The sequence below is a fragment of the Aethalodelphis obliquidens genome, unplaced genomic scaffold (genome assembly GCF_003676395.1).
Source record: "Aethalodelphis obliquidens isolate GAN/ISIS:26980383/991018 unplaced genomic scaffold, ASM367639v1 scaffold10, whole genome shotgun sequence".
Classification (NCBI taxonomy): domain Eukaryota; kingdom Metazoa; phylum Chordata; class Mammalia; order Artiodactyla; family Delphinidae; genus Aethalodelphis; species Aethalodelphis obliquidens.
Window position 1 is genome coordinate 13,977,434 of NW_020837954.1, and position 19,936 is coordinate 13,997,369.

Sequence of the window (19,936 nt, forward strand, 5' to 3'; positions counted from 1 at the left end):
GAATAGGAAAGCAGAAAATTATCTAATAGAAAATATATTGTTGTGTATTTATTGCATAATCTAGTGTTAACAACAACTCTATCTAATAGATAAAATCATTCTATTTCCCAAATGAAGAAAATGTGGTTCAGAGGTTGACTAGTTCATATTTATATAACTGGTAAAAGCTGGAATTCAGACCCAGGTCTCTCTGTTTCTAAATGTGATTTCCATTATATCCCACTGTTTTGTGAACTTGTGAAAGTGCCTCCTATTTTTTTCTCTTTATGTTTCATTCCAAATACTCATTCTCATCTTGTTTTCAGAACCAATGCTGATACAAACTAGGAAGAATCATATTTTACTCACCGTTGATGTTTTGTATTTTGTCTATTGTGACCCAATTTTGGAAGCAAGGTTTCTGCTTATTTGGGTGAGGGTTTTATCTTGTATTGTTTGTTCCCTGTTAGGAACTGAAATCTTGTTTCTGAGTCCTGGGCCAGGGCTGGGGCCTTGCAAACTGAGGGAGACTGTCCTGACATCAATTACTTAATTATTAAAAGCTCTCACTGACTACTGCCTTTATTTGCATTCTCTGTCACTGGTCGCTCCCCACTACAATGTGCCATCATCCCATGTTAGCCCTTTCTGATGCTGCTTGCAGTGCACCACCACCCATGTTCTGTAGCTCTGTCTTTGGAATAGTGTGTTCTGTCTTCTGCTTCACATTTCCTTCCACTGTGGGTATCTGGGACTGACTTTCCCCCACTGTCCCTGTTTCCTGCATTGTCTGCCGTTGCTTAATGGTCAGGTCTAATCCTAGCCCCAGCACACCCCCACCCCTTACTTGGCCTTGTTCCTTGCTGCATGATCCTGACAATGATACCAATGAGTATAGGACTTAATTCCTGTTTGAGGTCTAGCTGCTGATACGTGTGACAGAGCACATATATCAGAGCTGTAAGAGATCTTAGCCTTCCCCTAGCCTAACCATCTCATATTATGAAGAAACAGAGGCAAAACTATGCACCTCACGTCAGTTTTGGCAGAGTTAGGACTAGAATCAACGGTAACCTCAATTAGATTATTTTTATATTCATTTTCAACAAATAGCCCCTATACCTAAGTAAGCCTTAAGCATACTTTAAAAAATACAAATTGGGATGACAAATTTATATTAGTATGTACTATCAGTATTTGATAAGATATTAGATTAGTATGTTTTTGTTTTATATGGAAACACCAAAAAAAAAGGAATTATTTGGAAATTTGTTTGATTTCATAACTGCCAATATCTGAAAGTTGGAATATATTTTTTTAAGCAAAGCAATGTCATTCCACCAGATGTCACTGTTTGCATGTAGCAATGAAGTTACAATGATTAAAAATAAAATTACCCCCTCTCTATTCATATTTTGTAAAAAAAAAATTCTGTATAATTGCATTCTTATCCTTCTTTAGATTTATTATTTATTAAGACTATATTCCCTGAATTTTTTCAAGTATTGAAAGTATTCATTACTTCTGCTGTAGATTTTAAAGACTTTACTAAAAAAAATTATTTGTAGATTAGCATCTTCAAGAAGATGAACTCCTAAAGTCTTTTCTAGGCCTAGGAGTTTGCTTTTCAAACAACGTGCTTTTAAGTTACTGTTTTCTAAATTGTCAATTGTGACCCAATAAGTGGATTGTGCACTAATGGCTTGCTATGAGTCCCTTAAAGAAATGATGTCTGGGATAGAATATTGCATGTAAGTATTACTTTGGCAAAGCTTTTTACATGAACACTTTAAATTTTTTTTTTATATTTATTTATTTATTTATTGGCTGCATTGGGTCTTAGCTGCAGCATGCGGGATCTTTCGTTGCAGCACACCGGCTCTTTGTTGTGGTGTGTGGGCTTCTCTCTAGTTGTGGCGTGAGGGCTCCAGAGCATGCGGGCTTATTGGTTGCGGCCTGTGGGCTCTCTAGTTGTGGTGCGCAGGGGCTTAGTTGCCCCACGGCATGTGGGATCTTAGTTTCCTGACCAGGGATCAAACCAGCGTCCCGTGCATTGCAAGACGGATTTTCAACCACTGGACCACCAGGGAAGTCCCTGAACACTCTTAAAATATCCCTGAACACATCTTTTCTGAGTTGCGTAAAAGTGACTGTGAGCTTTATCCTGCCAAGGCTCCCTCAGGTTTAGTACCCCAAGGAGCACAGTACATTTTCTAAGGAAGGGATAGGGAAGGTGTGGTGGGGGAACTTCTCTGTTAGAGTCACACCAGGGAGGGGAGAGGGTTGCAGGAGGAAGAACCCTTCCCTACGCTTCACAGGATGGAGTCCACAGTCACATTTGTGTAACTCATAAAAGATGTGGGCGGAGATTTTTAAGAGTGCTCACAGCCTGGAGCAAATGTTCTCCAATCTTCTTTGACACAACCTATAATAAGAAGAACATTTTATATCTCTGGCCCCATGGGAGACCAGTGTTGACTGGGAAGGCGGTTTAACTCACTCTGAGAGAGATGGGCTTGTTAACTTCATTCAGTCTCTTCAGTCATAATAACAAAAATGATTGTAATATCAACCACTTACTGGTTTTTTTTGTAATTTGTGCAAACTCTTCACATATATTATTTCTAAGCGTTAGACCCTGAAAAATCCCGTTGCTGTTGCTATTCACAGATGAGGAAACTGAGACTTGAGAAGGAAAAGTGACTTATCCAACACAGCACATCAAGCGGCCAAACTAAGGCTAAAATCCTGGTTTTTAACCTCATTCCAAAGGCTAGCTCTTCTCACTATAGCGGTGCTTTATAGGCTTCCCCTGAGTATAAGGGCCATCTGGGTTGTTTAAGTGTATCAGTTCTTAGGCTTTATCCCAAACCAACTGAACTAGAATCTCCAGAGGAGATATCTGGGAAGCTATAGATTTGATAAGTATCCCAGGATATTCTTATGATCAGGCTCTTTTAGGAAAGATTGCAGCACATCAGTGGTTCTCAAACTTCATTGTGCATCAGAATTAACAGTAAGGCTGGTTAAAACACAGAAGGCTGGGTTCCTCCCCAGAGCTTCTGATTCATTAAGTGTGATGGGGCTCAAGAATTTTTATTTCTAGCAAGTTCCTATGTGATACTAATGATGCTGGTTAGGAAACACACTTTGAGAAGCAGTGCAGTACATCATGCTAACCCATGAATCTAGTTTCTCAGGACAGGGTCTGGGCTAACTTTGGCTGTGGGATTTTTCAAGCACAGTGTTAAACAATACATATTCAGTATCTACTATATTCACATTCAAGGGAGACAGAAAATGAATAAGAATCATGCCTCTCCCACCCCAACCAGCCTGTAATCTACTATGAAAAATATACAGAATAAAATGTAATATATTCTATAATGAACTTGCAGATCAAATGCACCAGAGAAACTAGGGAGCAAAGATGAATTTTGGCTGGCCAGAGGGACATTTGTAAAGGCTTCGTGGAACAGTTGAGGTCTGAAAGTCTTATTTTCAACACTTTCATAGCCACACTGCCTTGTAGTTCGGTTTGCCTGTCTCCCCTATTGCACCTATAGTAATCTCAGCACCTAGAGCATCTTTTGTGCAGTGAATATAGGTTGGGCCAGGTGTTGGGGAGGGAAGTAGGATTGGTAAGGTAGATGGTTCCCAGACTGTGGAGGACCCTGATGGCCAGGCTTAGGAGCTTGGGTTTTACCCTGTGTGTGTAGTCACTAAAGTATTTGGAAGGGGGTAGCTGATGAGAACTCTGTCAGGGATCTGTAACATGGATTGGAGGTGGGAAAGTCTGGAGGTGAGGGACAGCAAAGATGTTATCATAGGACTTAGCTGAGAGGAAATGCAACAGGATGGAGAAACACTGGAGGGAGAAGGATCAGGACAAGTGATTACTGTTGGGGGTGAGGGAGAAGTTGGAGATGAAGAGATTTTCATTCTGAACCACTGAGATGGTGGTGGTCTCCAAAGGGGAGATCTCTAAAAAGGATTGGTTCTTTTCTCTGGAAATAAAGAAGGAAGCAGGGAAAATCTGGACAAAAATTTCAAGCAAGTGATTCATCTTTGTCAGACAGGAACAGTTGCTAACCTTGGGTAGCCTTTCCACTAAGGCCCCCAGTTTATGTCTACCAGAGCTATGCACTCTAAAGTGGCCAGTGACTTCTTTCACTTTCCTTCCAACCAAATAGAATTTCTATTTCTTTGATGCACATTTGGGATGTGAAAAGACAATAATATGTGAATGACTCTGACTACTTTGTTTTTGGCTTCTGAACAGATAAAAATATAGCAGTGCCTCAAGATAGCTTCTTAAGTCACCCCTCTCCTCCTTGATCTTGATATCTGTATTCTCTCGCTCATTATTCTAGACAATAGAATACCCTGCTCTTTTGTTTTTCCTGGATATATCAGTCAGGATTCAGTTGCAGAAAACAGAAATAGTTTTAGCTATTTTAAGCATAAAGGGATCTATAATAATGGGAATGTGATGCTTTTAAAGTCAATGGAAAGATTGGAAGAATGGGCTCTAGGCAGGGAGGGTTTTCCAGAGCTGACTCATACAGCACGTTTAACTGGCTGCCAAAGCTGCTGCTCCTTCTGGCACAGTCAGGAAGGTGGGAAATCTGGAGGCCAACACTGGCAACAAACCACCTTAGCTGAAATTCAGGGATCGTGTGGCCTCTAGTGTCACAGCTTTTGTCTCTGGAGCCTTGCTGTGTCTGTTTGAATGCTCACTGGCAAAAAAGTCTACCCACAAAAGAAGTAACTGGAACCCTGCCACAGAAGAACTCAACGTCACCATGACTGCTTGCCAGCAGGAACATCAGAACCTTCTTCGTTCCAAATTGTACGTGAGTGCACGTGGTTAGTAGATCCTAAAACACATCCAGGACACTGGCTGCAGGAGGGTCTTCACCTCCCCATCCTCAGCAGTTGGAGAAAGTGTATTGGAGGGAGGATGGACTGGATGTCGAATGGCAATCTGTTATGTCCACTGTGCTGGGAGTTGAGCTTTATCTTCTCTTTGAATTCAAATATTTGACTGGATGAGATAGGAAGCTTTTCCCTGTGAACCTACTTTGGCAAAGCCCTGTCTTCTCCAGCCTAGCTTTGGGTGGGCCTGATTTTTAAGAGGTGGTTTGATGGAATCTAGGGATTTCAGCATATCGTTAAGTAGTCAGTTTGATATGTGTGTGCTTTGCCTTCACATTTGGTGGCTCATAAACTGGTTGTCTATTCATATAATGGTATAACAAAAAGTTAGAGGGAACAGTGGCTCTACTTCCAAGCGAAATTGAAATATGGCTATAGTCTGTGTAGGTCTACTTTATACTCATTTTATATTTCTTTTACAGTAAGTGCTGCAATACAAAAGCTAATGTCTTTTCAAGGAGTCTGTAAGTCAGCCATTAATGACACATTTTGCCTTCAGATTTTGATTTACCTCATCTCTTGGTTTAATTTAGGATTTTGTTGATAAGTTTTTTTGTTTTGTTTTGTTTTGTTTTTTGTGGTACGTGGGACTCTCACTGTTGTGGCCTCTCCCATCGTGGAGTACAGGCTCCGGACGCACAGGCTCAGCGGCCATGGCTTACGGGCCCAGCCACCCCGCGGCATGTGGGATCTTCCCGGACGGGGGCACAAACCCGTGTCCCCTGCATTGGCAGGCGGACTCTCAACCACTGCGCCACCAGGGAAGCCCCCTGTTGATAAGTTTTAAACCTCCTGTGTATATTCTTATGTATTTGTAGTTTGTAGCCTAGAAATAAAGACCTAATACCGTAACAGTTTTCTGTTCATCTTGGCAAGATATGAATCAGGAAGGGAAAACCTTAATGTGAGAAGGCAGTTCTGCTTAGGCTGATGCTTTGCCTCAGTCTAAGAAATGAAACTATTTCCTGTGACTTGGAGTGAGGAACAGGTTAGGGATCAGAAGGCAGAGAACTTTTTACCTCTCTTATCATGAGGCTTTCATAGAGTGAATTTATTATTCCAATATTATAAAACAAAACCACCGAAAGATTACTACTAAAATGCATTCAGAAGCCAACAATTATTCTTGAATTATTTCCCATTTTGGATTATCTGACTTCTGCATAATATCTATTTAGTACAAATATCAAACGTTTATTTTGGTAGAGATATAAAATGAGAGAAAACACCCTTTGACTTATCAATGGCTTAAAGAACAATTTTTTTTTGTTATTAAAAACCCTGTAGACTACTGCAAGGAATTCCTGTTATGGGTGACAATCAAGAATATGTTGCCGTCCTTCCAACAAGACCAGGGATACCACCTGAATTGGCACCAGGAACTGGACGGAGTGCTCACAAACCACACCTACAACTCTCGGGAGAGGAAGTAAGGAGTTCCTTTAATATTAGTTTTCTCTATCTTACAAGCTGTCAGACTTTTTGGTTTCAGGACCCTTTTTATACTCTTAAATATTTTTGAGGACTTCAATAATTATTTATGTGGGTTATATCTATTGACATTTACAGTGTTGGAAATTAAAACTGGGAAAATGCTTAAATGTTTATTTTTTAAAATTAAAAATAACAGTAATAAAGTCATATATGTTAACATAATGTATTTTTATGAAAAATAGTTATATTTTTTAAAACAGAAAAGTAGTATAAAACTAGGATTGTATTTTTTTTTGCAAATCTCTTTAATGTCTGGCTTAATAGATGATAGCTGGGTTCTTATGTTTGCTTCTGCATTCAATTTTGTGGTAGGTTGTTTTGGTTGAAATATATGAGGAAAATTCTGGCTTCATGAAGATATATAGTTGGAAAGGAAGAGATTATTTTAATAGACTTTTAACATAATTATGGATATTCTCCTTTAATAATATACCAAAACTTTACAAGTGGTAGTTTCTTGAAACTTAGTTGTGAGACTTCCACTTCTGGGGATGATGCAGTAGAAGTACTTTTTCCTATTCCTCCTGCTAAGTACAGGTAAAAACCTGCGTGTTACAAACAGGACAGATCTAAAAGGTGGAGAGACTAAGGCACTAACTAGGAACTTTGGGACCCAACAAATGGCACAGTGGCGAGTTAGTTCCTTGGGTTTTCTTTTTTGCTTCACATATTCTAGACTTAGAGTTGAAAAAATTGGTAACCTAGAAAGAAAACTAGGTAAAGACAGAAGAAAAAAAAAAAGTCCAAACAAAAGCCTGCTCCCTCTAGCCAAAGAACCAGGAAAGGGACAGCCTAGCAAGACAAAACTTTTCAACAATAACTACTCTACCCTAGCCAAACACCACAGAAAAAATGGTGGCCCTGGTCCTTTCCTCACCTCTGCCAGCAAAGGCCTAGAAGGAAAACTAGACTTTTGCTCTTGCCCAGAGTATAAGAAGGCACTATAATACCCCTGCCAGGGTGGTATCAATGAAGGCTGTTTGGGGCTGGAACTTTCAGCTTAATAAAGTGGTAATGAGGTTTCCCCTCTTACTGTGTTAGTTGAGACCACATGGGGATCGTGGACTTGCATCCCCACCTAGTAGTAATGAGCCACTCCTCTCCCTCCCCACTGTGGTGGTACCAGAGGAAGCCTAGCAGAGTGTCAGTTAAAACAGAAGGTTTAAATAAGATCCAGAGCCTCAGAGCAAAATACCCCAGATATCCAAATTTCAACTGAAAATCACTAATCATACCAAGAACCAGGAAAGTCTCAAACTGAACGTAAGAAGATAATCAATAGATGCTATTGCTTAGATAACAGAGATGTTAGAATTATCTGACAATAATTTTAAAGCTACCATCCTAAAAATGCTTCAGTGATAATTATGAACACACCTGAAACAAATTTTTAAAAAATAGAAAGATTCAGAAAAGAAATAGAAAGTCTTAGTATAGACATTGAAGATACATAGTAAAGAAATTGAAGACATTTTAGAATTGAAAAAATATAGTAACTAAAATAAAATGCTCAGCAGGTGGGCTCAAAAGTAGCATGGATGAAACAGGAAATGAACTTGAAGATAAAACAATAGAATTTATCCAGTTTGAGCAACAAAGAGAAACAGACTGAAAAAAAAAATTAACAGACCCTCAGGGACTTGTGGGAGTAAAACAAAAGATCTAACATTTGTGTTATCACAGTCCTGGAAGGAGAAGAGGAAGAGGGGTGACTGAAAACGCATAGGAAGAAATAATGACTGGAAACTTCCCCAGTTTAGCAAAAGACTTAAACCTACATATTCAGGAAGCTGAGCAAACTCCAAGTAAGAAAAATCCAAAGAAATCTGTACCAAGTCACTTACTAGTGAAACTTATGAAAACTAATAACAAAGAAAAAAATCTTGAAAGCATCAAGAGAGAAGTAATATGTTACCTACAGGAGAAAAACAATTTTAATGGCAGTGGATTTCTCATCAGAAACCATGGAGGCCAGAAGTAAGTGATGGAACATTTTTCAAATGCTGAAAGGAAAGAACTGTAAGCCCTGAGTCCTATATCCAGAGAAGATATCCTTCAGGGATGAAAGGGAATCAAGACATTTTCAGATGAAAGGAAACTAAGAGAATTTGTCACCCAGCAGACTTACACTACAAGAAAGACTAGAAGATGTTCTCTAAACAGGAAAAAAAAAAATGATGAAAGAAAAAATCTCGGAATATCTAAAAGGAACAAAAACATGTAAAACAAAAACACAGGTAAATGCAATAGAGTTTCCTTCTCCTTTTGAGTTTTCTAAATTATGTCTGTCAGTTGAAAAAAAATTATACTGTTGAATGTATATAGAGGAAATGTTTAAGACAACTGTATTATAAATGGAGAAGAATAAGGAGACATAAAGGGAGGTAAGGTTTCTACACACCACCTGAACTGGTAAATTGGAGACATCAGTAGACTTTGATAAGTTATGTTTATTATGTTTATATAATGTAATACCTAGAGCAAAACTAAAAAGCTATACAAAGAAATATATACTCAAAAATACCATAGATAAATAAAAGTGGAATTCTAAAATATGTCCATGTAACAGGAAAGCAGGAAATAGAAAACAGAGAAACAAAAGAAACCAGAGAAAACAAGGAGAAAACAAAAATGAAATGGCAGACAAAATCCCTAACTTAAATACATCAGCCACTATGGAGAACAGTATGGAGGTTCCTTAAAAAACTAAAAATAGAAATACCATATGACCCAGCAATTCCACTACTGGGCATATACCCTGAGGAAACCATAATTCAAAAAGGGACATGTACCACAATGTTCATTGCAGTACTATTTACAATAGCCAGGACATGGAAGCAACCTAAGTGTCCATCAACAGATGAATGGATAAAGAAGATGTGGCACATATATACAATGGAATATTACTCAGCCATAAAAAGAAATGAAATTGAGTTATTTGTAGTGAGGTGGATGGACCTAGAGTCTGTCATACAGAATGAAGTAAGTCAGAAAGAGAAAAACAAATACCATACACTAATACATATATATGGAATCTAAAAAAAAAATGTTACTGAACCTAGCAGTAGGACAGGAACAAAGATGCAGATGTATAGAATGGACTTGAGGACACCATGTTGTGGGGAAGGGGAAGCTGGGACGAAGTGAGAGAGTAGCATTGACGTATATACACTACCAAATATAAAATAGATAGCTAGGGAGATCATAGCATGGGGAGATAGCACAGGGAGATCAACTCAGCGCTTAGCATAGCACAGGGAGATCAACTCAGTGCTTTGTGACCACCTAGAGGGGTGGGATAGGGAAGGTGGGAGGGAGGCTCAAGAGGGAGGGGATATGGGGATATATGTATACATATAACTGATTCACTTTGTTATACAGCAGAAACTGACACAACATTGTAAAGCAATTATACTCCAATAAAGATATAAAAAATATATATATATATGATCTAAATACACCAGTTAAGTTACAGAGCTTGCAGAGTGGGTTAAAAGACATGACCAACTATTTAGTGTCCACAAGAAACTGACTTCAAATATAATGACTTAGAAAAGTTGAAAGTAAAAGGGTAAAAAAAGATAAGTCGTGCAAACACTAATCAAAGAAAGGCAGGAGTGGCTATATTAATATCAGATAAAGTAGACTTCCCAGCAAAGAAAGTTATCAGAGACAGAGAGAGGCATTATATTATGATAAAAAGGTCAATCCACCAGGAAGACATAGTAGTCTTAAAGAGTGTGTGCACAAAACAGCTGCAAAATATGTGAAGCAAAAACTGGTAGAACTAAAAGGACAAATAGGCCATTCCACAATTATACTTGGAGACTTCAACACCCCTCTCTAAATAGTTGGTAGAACACTTAGAAAATCAGCAAGGATGGAGAAAAATCAATAACTCCATCAACCAACAGGATCTAATTGAAGTGTACAGAACAATACACCCAACAAGAGCAGAATACATATTCTTTTCACGTTCCTGCAGGACATATACCAAGATAAAACAAATCCATAATGAAATCAAACTAGAGATTAATAACAAAGGTAACAGAAAAATCTCCAAACTGTTGGAATCTAAACAATACAGGTATAAGTAATCCATGTGTTAATCCAGGGAGTCTCAAGGGATTTAAAAAATACATTGAAAATCAATTGAACTGAATTAAAATGAAAATACAACACATCAAAATTTGTGGAACACAGATAATGCAGTGCCGAGAGGGAAAATTATAGCACTAAATGCTTATAGTAAAAAAGAGAAAGTCTCAAATCAATAATTTAACGTCCCGTCTCAAGAGCCTAGAAAAAGAAGAGCAAAATAAACCCAAAGCAAGCAGTGGGAAGGAATAATGAAGAGCAGAAATCAATAAGGTTGAAAACATGAAAACAATAGAGAAAATCCGTGAAACAAAGAGGTAGTTCTTAGAAAAAATTGACCTCTAGCAAGACTGATACGGAAAAACCAGAAAATACACAAATTACCAATATTAGAAGTGAAACAGGAGATATCACTGCAGACCCTCCAGACATCAAAATAATAATAAGGGAATACTATAAACAACTCTACACACATAAATTTGACAACTTAGACAAAACAGAGCAGTTCCTCAAAAAACACAAACTACCACAACTCACTCAATATGAAATAAATACTTTGAATAGCTCTATAATGTTAAGGAAAGTGTATGCTTAATTAACAAAACTCCTTTCTCAGAACCCTGAAAAATAGTTTGGCAGTTAAAAAACCAAAATAAACATGCAACTACTATTAAGCATGTTGCAGAATGAATATATAAACTCTATAAGGATAAGTCTTCAGAGAATTATGCTGGTAAAAACCAATTCCAAAACACTACACACTGGCTGATTTTATTATATAACATTCATGAAATGACAAAATTACAGAAATGGAGAACAGATTAGTGGTTTTCAGGGTTTCAGAATGAGAGTGGGTGGGAATGGGTGGAGTGTGTCTATACAGGACAATATGAGGGATCACTTACAGTGATGGAAATGTTCTGCATCTTAACTATATGAATGTCAATATTTTGTTATTCTGTACTACAGTTTTGCAAGATGTTACCTTTGAGGTAAACTGAGTAAAGGATAGATAGGGTCTCTCTGTATTATTTCTTAAAACTGTCTGTGAATCTATAATTATCTCAAAGTTAAAAGTTTAATACAAGAATTGTGGTTGTTGGACCAGTACCAAAAAATTAAACTTAGCTGAAAAGAAAATGTATTAAATGATAATTTGTACAGGTAAAAAAGTTTGTTGCAATTGAAATCTGAAACCATGTCAATGACTTTTTTATACCTTATAACATGAAAATCTATTGCCTCATTTTGTACTTTGAATGGCTCTTTTACCCATGCATGATTTTGTAACATTTTGCATTGGTCATTTAGAAAGTACTATTCATCAAGTTATGTAGATCTTCAAATGTTGACACATTTCACTAATATATAATGTCAAAATATCTCAATTTTAATATTATCAGAAAAGTCTTTTAGCACTGGGAACCTGGCAAGCTCATGGTGAGGGACACAATTTTTCCAAAATTCTGATTTTTGCTAAAAGCTTAAATTTTTTCTCTTGACACAAATATTCTAAATTATTTTATTTGAAATGACTGATTTTCTCATTTTCAAGAAAATGCTTACCACAAACCGAAGTCTGAATAAAGGTAGTTTGATATTTGTCCTCTCAAGTAAAAATGGTAGCTAGTTCAGTTCAGAACTCAAACAATAGCACACATGTTTTTCCTCAAAACCACCATCCTACTGCACTATGGCCACAGAAGAACTTCATGTGTACTTATCATTTTGTTACACTGAATATTAAAAAGATATTCACTTAAAAGTTGAGATTTAATAAAATGAACATTTTTTTCCTGCTTTGTGGGGGTATTTTTAAGATCCTGCTGCCTTAATTCACACTAAGGTCCACCAATTTTACTCTCTCTTTTTTTTTTTTAACACAAGGTGCAAATTTCAACACAGTGAAAAAGGCAAATGACCTCTTTGTATTTTTAGTGTGGAAAGGTCTTGAAAAGACCCCTGAAAGGTCTTGAGGCTCTCCAGAGCTCAGACCACATTTTAGAAACTGTTGTTCGTCCTTATATTTCATTTATATGAAGCTCAACTTACCCCTGAAGCTAATTTGCATGTCTCTCTCCCTTTATTATAGTGAATATAATATTCTGACATTGAGTCTTCAGTATGAACATGAGTTATTGTATTGGGTTGTAACATATGTAGTAACCTTAGGGGCTGTGCAGGTGCTGTTTTACTAAATTAACCTAGCTTGCTTTATAGTTAGTGCAATCTTTACCCTCCTGTCAAGTTCTAGCAGCCACCAACCTGGCTGTTTTTAACCATTTTCCTCATTTCCTCTTAGAAAGTTCTGAGCATTGCTGGGGAAACCAGTTTACCATGATGAGTGTTTCTTTGCTAGTTTAATTTGACACATTCTCTCCTGAAAGTGCATCTGTGTTTTTCCTTGAGAGCAAAATCGTGCTGTTTAGTGATAGATTTTCCTCTCTTCCCACTTAGAGGCTTGTATTCTGCCTTCTTCTAGGGGAATAATTGTATTCTGGATGCTTAAGCTGCTGAAAGTCTACCTACTACAAGGGAAGATTTACCATATTGTATGTGACATATCATTTGAATATCTGAAATCTTAATTTCTAGGTGATCTTTGGAAAAAGAATTGTCAGCTGATTTTGGAAGAGTTTATTCATCTTTTGTCAAGGAATTCCTGGCTCTAGGTCTATACAGCATAAAGTGATGCAGTGTGCCCACCAAATAGAGGATGAGTGAGATGGAAACAATTTTGAATTTCTGTGGTGGACAAATTAACATGGCAACTGCAAAATCTACCTTTCTCTAAATAAATACTCTGTTGGTAGAGAGGAAATGTGATCAAAGAATAGTTGACTAGAAATAAAAGTGCTGAAGACTCAGTATCAGCTTATAATTGTGAATCTTTATTTACTGTGTTTGGGTCTTTGGATATTACTGTCAGAAGTCTGTATAGCAACCATGCTCCAGGAGATGGTCACTCTTAAGGTTTCATAGTTAATGTTAGAGTAATGCTTGTAAGTTGATGCTTTAAAATCATCTGTGCTCATTTTTTTCTGGTGAAAGACAAATCTTGTTGGGGAAAGTGCTTGGTCCAATTAAATATTATTCAAAGTCAATGAAAGTTAAGGAAAACACAATTACCAATAATACCATGGATTCAGATAGCTATTATTTTAAAAAATCTTGCCACATTTTCTTCAAATCTTGTCATGAATGCCTGATTAAGTTTTTCACTTCCAGCTATTTTTTAAAATTATTTTTCTTTTACTGTTTGTTTTATTATTATTATTTTATTGATAGTAAACTTTATTTTTTAGAATAGTCTTAGACTTCCAGAAAAATTACAAAGACAGTGTGGAGATTTCCCACACTCTGTTTCCCCTATTATTAACATGATAATGGTGGGTTAATAGTGGCCCCCAAAAGATATATCCAAGTCCTAACCCATGGTACCTGTGAATGTGACCTTATTTGGAAATAGGGTCTTTACAGATGTAATTAAGAATCTTGGAATGAGATCACCTTGGATTTAGGGTTAGCCCTAAACCCAAGGGTAAGCCCTAAATCCAATATAACTGGTGTCCTTATAAGAAGAGAATGCTCTGTGAACACACAGACACACAGGGAAGACGCCTTGGACTGATGGAAGCAAATTGGAATGATGCCGCTGCAAGCCAAGGAATGCCAAGGGTTGCCGGCAACCACTAGAAGCTAGGAAGAGGCACAGGAGAATTCTCTATAGCATTCAGAGGGAGCATGGCCCTGTTGACACCTTGACGGACTTCTTGTTTCCAGAACTCTGAGAGAATAAATTTCTGTTGTTTTAAGCCACCGAATTGTATTTGCTACAGTAGCCCTAAGAAACTACCAATACATCTTAGAGCAGTATGGTACATTTGTTAAAATCAGTGAACTGCTATTTATACGTCATTATTAACTAAGGTCCGTACTTCATTCAGATTTCCTAAGTTTTAATGTAATGCCCATTTTCTGTTCCAGGATCCCCTCCAGGATACCACATTACATTTAGTTGTTATGTCTCCTTAGGCTTCTCTTGGCTGTGACAGTTTCTGAGACTTCCCTTGTTTTTGTTGACCTTGACAGTTTGGGAGAGTACTGGTCAGGTATCTTGTAGACTGTCCCTAATTGGGATTGGCTGATGTGTTTTTGATTTGATTGTGTTATGTGATTTTGGGAGGAAGACCACTGAGGTAAGGTGCCATTTTCATCATATCATATTGAGAGTACGTATTATCAATATGACTTATCATTGTTGATGTTAACTTTAATCACCTGGCTGAGGTAGTGTCTGCCAGGTTTTCTTTATTGTCAATTTTCTCTTTTTGCCTCCTTTCCGTTCTGTACTCTGGAAAGAAGTCACTATGTGCAGCCCACACTTAAGGAATGTGGAGCTATGCTCCACCTCTTTCAGAGCAGAGTACCTACAAAGATTAATTTGAATTCATCTGGACAGGATGTTTGTCTGTTCTTCCCATTTATTTATTTATTCAGTCATTTACTTATATCAGTATGACCCATGGATGTTTATGCTATACTTTGAGTTATATTACAATACTACTTTATTATTATCGTTATTATTTTGCTAAAATTGTTTGAGCTTTGGTCATTGAGAGCTCCTTCAGTTGTCTCCTATGTCCCTTTGACAGACCCCATCACTGTGGGATTTTTTTTTTTAACACTTAATTACTGGTAGTACAGATGCTCCAGGTTTATCTTGCGTATTTCCTGCCCCAGTCCATAGAATCAGCCATTTCTACAGGGAGCCTCAGTTCCCTTTATTGGAGAATGTAGTTAGAAACTAAGATCAGAGCATTGGATGTGCTTGTTGCTGCTGGGGCTTTGTTGCTTCTAGGCCTTCTCACCTCACACAAATATATGTCTGTATACTAACTCCTTCCTATAAATACACATATTTATAATACACATAATAAATATAATAAATATATATAATATTTCTATCTGTAACCATCTTTTTTTAAGTTTTGAATTTTATTTATTTTTTTATACAGCAGGTTCTTATTAGTCATCAGTTTTATACACATCAGTGTATACATGTCAATCCCAATCGCCCAGTTCAGCACACCACCATCCCCACCCCCTCACAACTTTCCCCCCTTGGTGCCCATACATTTGTTCTCTACATCTGTGTATCAACTTCTGCCCTGCAAACCGGTTCATCTGTACCATTTTTCTAGGTTCCACATACATGCGATAATATATGATATTTGTTTTTCTCTTTCTGACTTACTTCACTCTGTATGACAGTCTAGATCCATCCATGTCTCAACAAATGACTCAATTTCGTTCCTTTTTATGGCCGAGTAATATTCCATTGTATATACGTACCACAACTTCTTTATCCATTCGTCTGTTGATGGGCATTTAGGTTGCTTCCATGACCTGGCTATTGTAAATAGTGCTGCAGTGAACATTGGGGGGCATGTGCCTTATGGTTTTCTCTGGGTATATGCCCAGTAGTGGGATTGCTGGATCATATGGTAATTGTATTTTTAGTTTTTTAAGGAAACTCCATGCTGTTCTCCATAGTGGCTGTATCAATTTACATTCCCACCAACAGTGCAAGAGGGTTCCCTTTTCTCCATACCCTTTCCAGCATTTGTTTGTAGATTTTCTGATGATGCCCATTCTAACTGGTGTGAGGTGATACCTCATTGTAGTTTTGATTTGCATTTCTCTAATAATTAGTGATGTTGAGTAGCTTTTCATGTGCTTCTTGGCCATCTGTATGTCCTCTTTGGAGAAATGTCTATTTAGGTTTTCTGCCCATTTTTGGATTGGGTTGTTTGTTTCTTTAACATTGAGCTGCATGAGCTGTTTATATATTTTGGAGATTAATCCTTTGTCCATTGATTCGTTTGCAAATATTTTCTCCCATTCTGAGGATTGTCTTTTCGTCTTGTTTATGGTTTCCTTTGCTGTGCAAAAACTTTTAAGTTTCATTAGGTCCCATTTATTTTTGTTTTTATTCCCATAACTGTAGGAGGTGGATCAAAAAAGATCTTGCTGTGATTTATGTCAAAGAGTGTTCTTCCTATGTTTTCCTCTAAGAGTTTTATAGTTTCTGGTCTTACATTTAGGTCTCAAATCCATTTTTAGTTTATTTTTATGTATGGTGTTAGAGAGTGTTCTAATTTCATTCTTTTACATGTAGCTGTCCAGTTTTCCCAGCACCACTTATTGAAGAGACTGTCTTTTCTCCATTGTATATCCTTGCCTCCTTTGTCATAGACTAGTTGACCATAGGTGCATGGATTTATCTCTGGGCTTTCTATCTTGTTCCATTGATCTATGTTTCTGTTTTTGTGCCAGTACCATATTGTCTTGATTACTGTAGCTTTGTAGTATAGTCTGAAGCCCGGGAGTCTGATTCCTCTAGCTCTGTTTTTTTCCCTCAAGACTGCTTTGGCTATTTGAGGTCTTTTGTGTCTCCATACAAATTTTAAGATTATTTTGTTCTAGTTCCATAAAAAATGCCATTGGTAATTTGATAGGGATTGCATTGAATCTGTAGATTGCTTTGGGTAGTAGAGTCATTTTCACAATATTGATTCTTCCAATCCAAGAACATGGTATATCTCTCCATTTGTTGGTATCATCTTCAATTTCTTTCATCAGTGTCTTATAGTTTTCTGCATGCAGGTCTTTTGTCTCCCTAGGTAGGTTTATTCCTAGGTATTTTATTCTTTTTGTTGCAATGGTAAACGGGAGTGTTTCCTTCATTTCTCTTTCAGGTTTTTCATCATTAGTGTATAGGAATGCAAGAGATTTCTGTGCATTAATTTTGTATCCTGCAACTTCACCAAATTCATTGATTAGCTCTAGTAGTTTTCTGGTGGCATTTTTAGGATTCTCTATGTATAGTATCATATCACCTGCAAACAGTGACAGTTTTACTTCTTCTTTTCCAGTTTGTATTCCTTTTATTTCTTTTTCTTCTCTGACTGCCGTGGCTAGGACTTCCAAAACTATGTTGAATAATAGTGGTTAGAGTGGACATCCTTGTCTTGTTCCTGATCTTAGAGGAAATGCTTTCAATTTTTCACCATCGAGAATGATGTTTGCTGTGGGTTTTTCATATATGGCCTTTATTATGTTGAGGTAGGTTCCCTCTATGCCCACTTTCTGGAGAGTTTTTTTCATAAATGGGTGTTGAATTTTGTAAAAAGCTTTTTCTGCATCTACTGAGGTGATCATATGGTTTTTATTCTTCAATTTGTTAATATGGTGTATCACATTGATTGATTTGCATATATTGAAGAATCCTTGCATCCCTGGGATAAATCCCACTTGATCATGGTGTAAGATCCTTTTAATGTGTTGTTGGATTCTGTTTGCTAGTATTTTGTTGAGGATTTTTGCATCTATTTTCATCAGTGATATTGGTCTGTAATTTTCTTTTTTTGTAGTGTCTTTGTCTGGTTTTGGTATCACGGTGATGGTGGCCTCATAGAATGAGTTTGGGAATGTGCCTTCCTCTGCAATTTTTTGGAAGAGTTTGAGAAGGATGGGTGTTAGTTCTTCTCCAAATGTTTGATAGAATTCACCTGTGAAGCCATCTGGTCTTGGACTTTTGTTTGTTGGAAGATTTTTAATCACAGTTTTACTTTCATTACTTGTGATTGGTCTGTTCATATTTTCTATTTCTTCCTGGTTCAGTCTTGGAAGGTTATACCTTTCTAAGAATTTGTCCATTTCTTCCAGGTTGTCTATTTTGTTGGCATAGAGTTGCTTGTAGTAGTCTCTTAGGGTGCTTTGTATTTCTGCGGTGTCTGTTGTAACTTCTCCTTTGTCATTTCTAATTTTATTGATTTGAGTCCTCTCCCACTTTTTCTTGATGAGTCTGGCTAATGGTTTATTAATTTTGATTATCTTCTCAAAGAACCAGCTTTTAGTTTTATTGATCTTTACTGTTGTTTTCTTTGTTTCTATTTCATTTATTTCTGCTCTGATCTTTATGCTTTCTTTCCTTCTGCTAACTTTGCGTTTTGTTTGTTCTTTTTTCTCTAGTTCCTTTAGGTGTAAGGTTAGACTGTTTATTTGAGATTTTTCTTGTTTCTTGAGGTAGGCTTGTATAGCAATAAACTTCTCTCTTAGAACTGCCTTTGCCACATCCCACAGGTTTTGGATTGTCGTATATGTAACCATCTTTGTCTAACTTAAGCTAAGCATGAGTTCATACTGATGTCTACAACTCTAATTCATGACCACATGTATCATTCTAACCTCCTCCCTTACTTATCTTTAAGCTCCCTACAGTGAGTGACAAACCTGGCTCCCACCATCCTCCATCCATTTACTTAATTGTTCAATTCCAGTATAGAAATATCAGAATTATTAACCCATATTCCTGTGGGAAACAACTTTATCAACTAAAGTGTAGTGCTACATACAGTTTCTTTTGCCTTTAGTCTTATATACCCTACTCATCTCCAAGGTTACTATCCTGGGATTCCTCTTGACCTCCTAAATGATTTTTTTAAAATTTGCATACATTGTGTCACTCTTTGTGCTGTAAAGTTCGGTGGTTTTGAGAACTGAATGTCATTTAGCCACAATTCTAGTATCATGCAGGATAGTTTCACCTCCCTAAAAATTCTTCTATGCCTGATTAAATTTTATTTGAAAAGGTTTAAAGAAACAAATAAATACAGAAACCAAACTAACAAACACATTGGTACATGTTATCAAAAATTTGTAAGTAATATTTTGTTATACTTGTTCCAGATTTTTTAAAAGACATTTTAAAAACAAATTAAGTCCTCTTGTACTTCTTCGTAATTCCATTTCTCTTCCTTTTTACTCAAGGACAGTTATTGTTACAATTATCTTTTTTTCCAGTCCATGATTTTATACATTATTAGATGTACTTATGACCCTAAACAATAAATACTATAGTTCTGTGTGTTCTAGGTACATTTATATAAATGACACGATTTTGTATGTATCTTTCTAAAAGTTACTTATTTTACTGTTAACACTGTGCTTCTAAGATCCATCTATGGTTTGTAATTTTTGTGCTGGAATGGCTTTACAGTGTTTAGTTATATGAATACACCACATTTTATTCATCTGTTTCTCTATAATTAACATTTAAATTGGGCTTTGTTTTTTGCTATTTCGTATGCTGTATCAGCATCCTTGTACATATCTCTTCATGAATATGTGGAAGAATTTCCTTAGAATATGTAGCTGGAAGTGAAATTATTGGATTATGTGGCATGTACATTTTCTATTTTACTAGAAATGGCCAGTTTGCCTCTAGTGTGGTTCTACTAATTTCCCACATCCTTGGCATCACTTGAAATTGCTGACTATATTTTTGCTAATCTGATGGGTATGATAAATTGTCTTTCCCAGATTTGCAGACACTGTGGAACCAATCACCTCATTTTCTCAG

General features: G+C 36.9%; 1 protein-coding gene across 1 annotated transcript in view; it reads left to right on the forward strand.

Moving 5' to 3' along the window:
- TTC6 (tetratricopeptide repeat domain 6) overlaps positions 1 to 19,936 on the forward strand; it is a 208,006-nt gene that overhangs the window by 101,408 nt on the left and 86,662 nt on the right. The window contains exon 7 of the mRNA XM_027111731.1: positions 6,205 to 6,346. Within this exon, the coding sequence (XP_026967532.1) occupies positions 6,205 to 6,346 (142 nt within the window). The remainder of the gene's footprint in view (positions 1 to 6,204; positions 6,347 to 19,936) is intronic.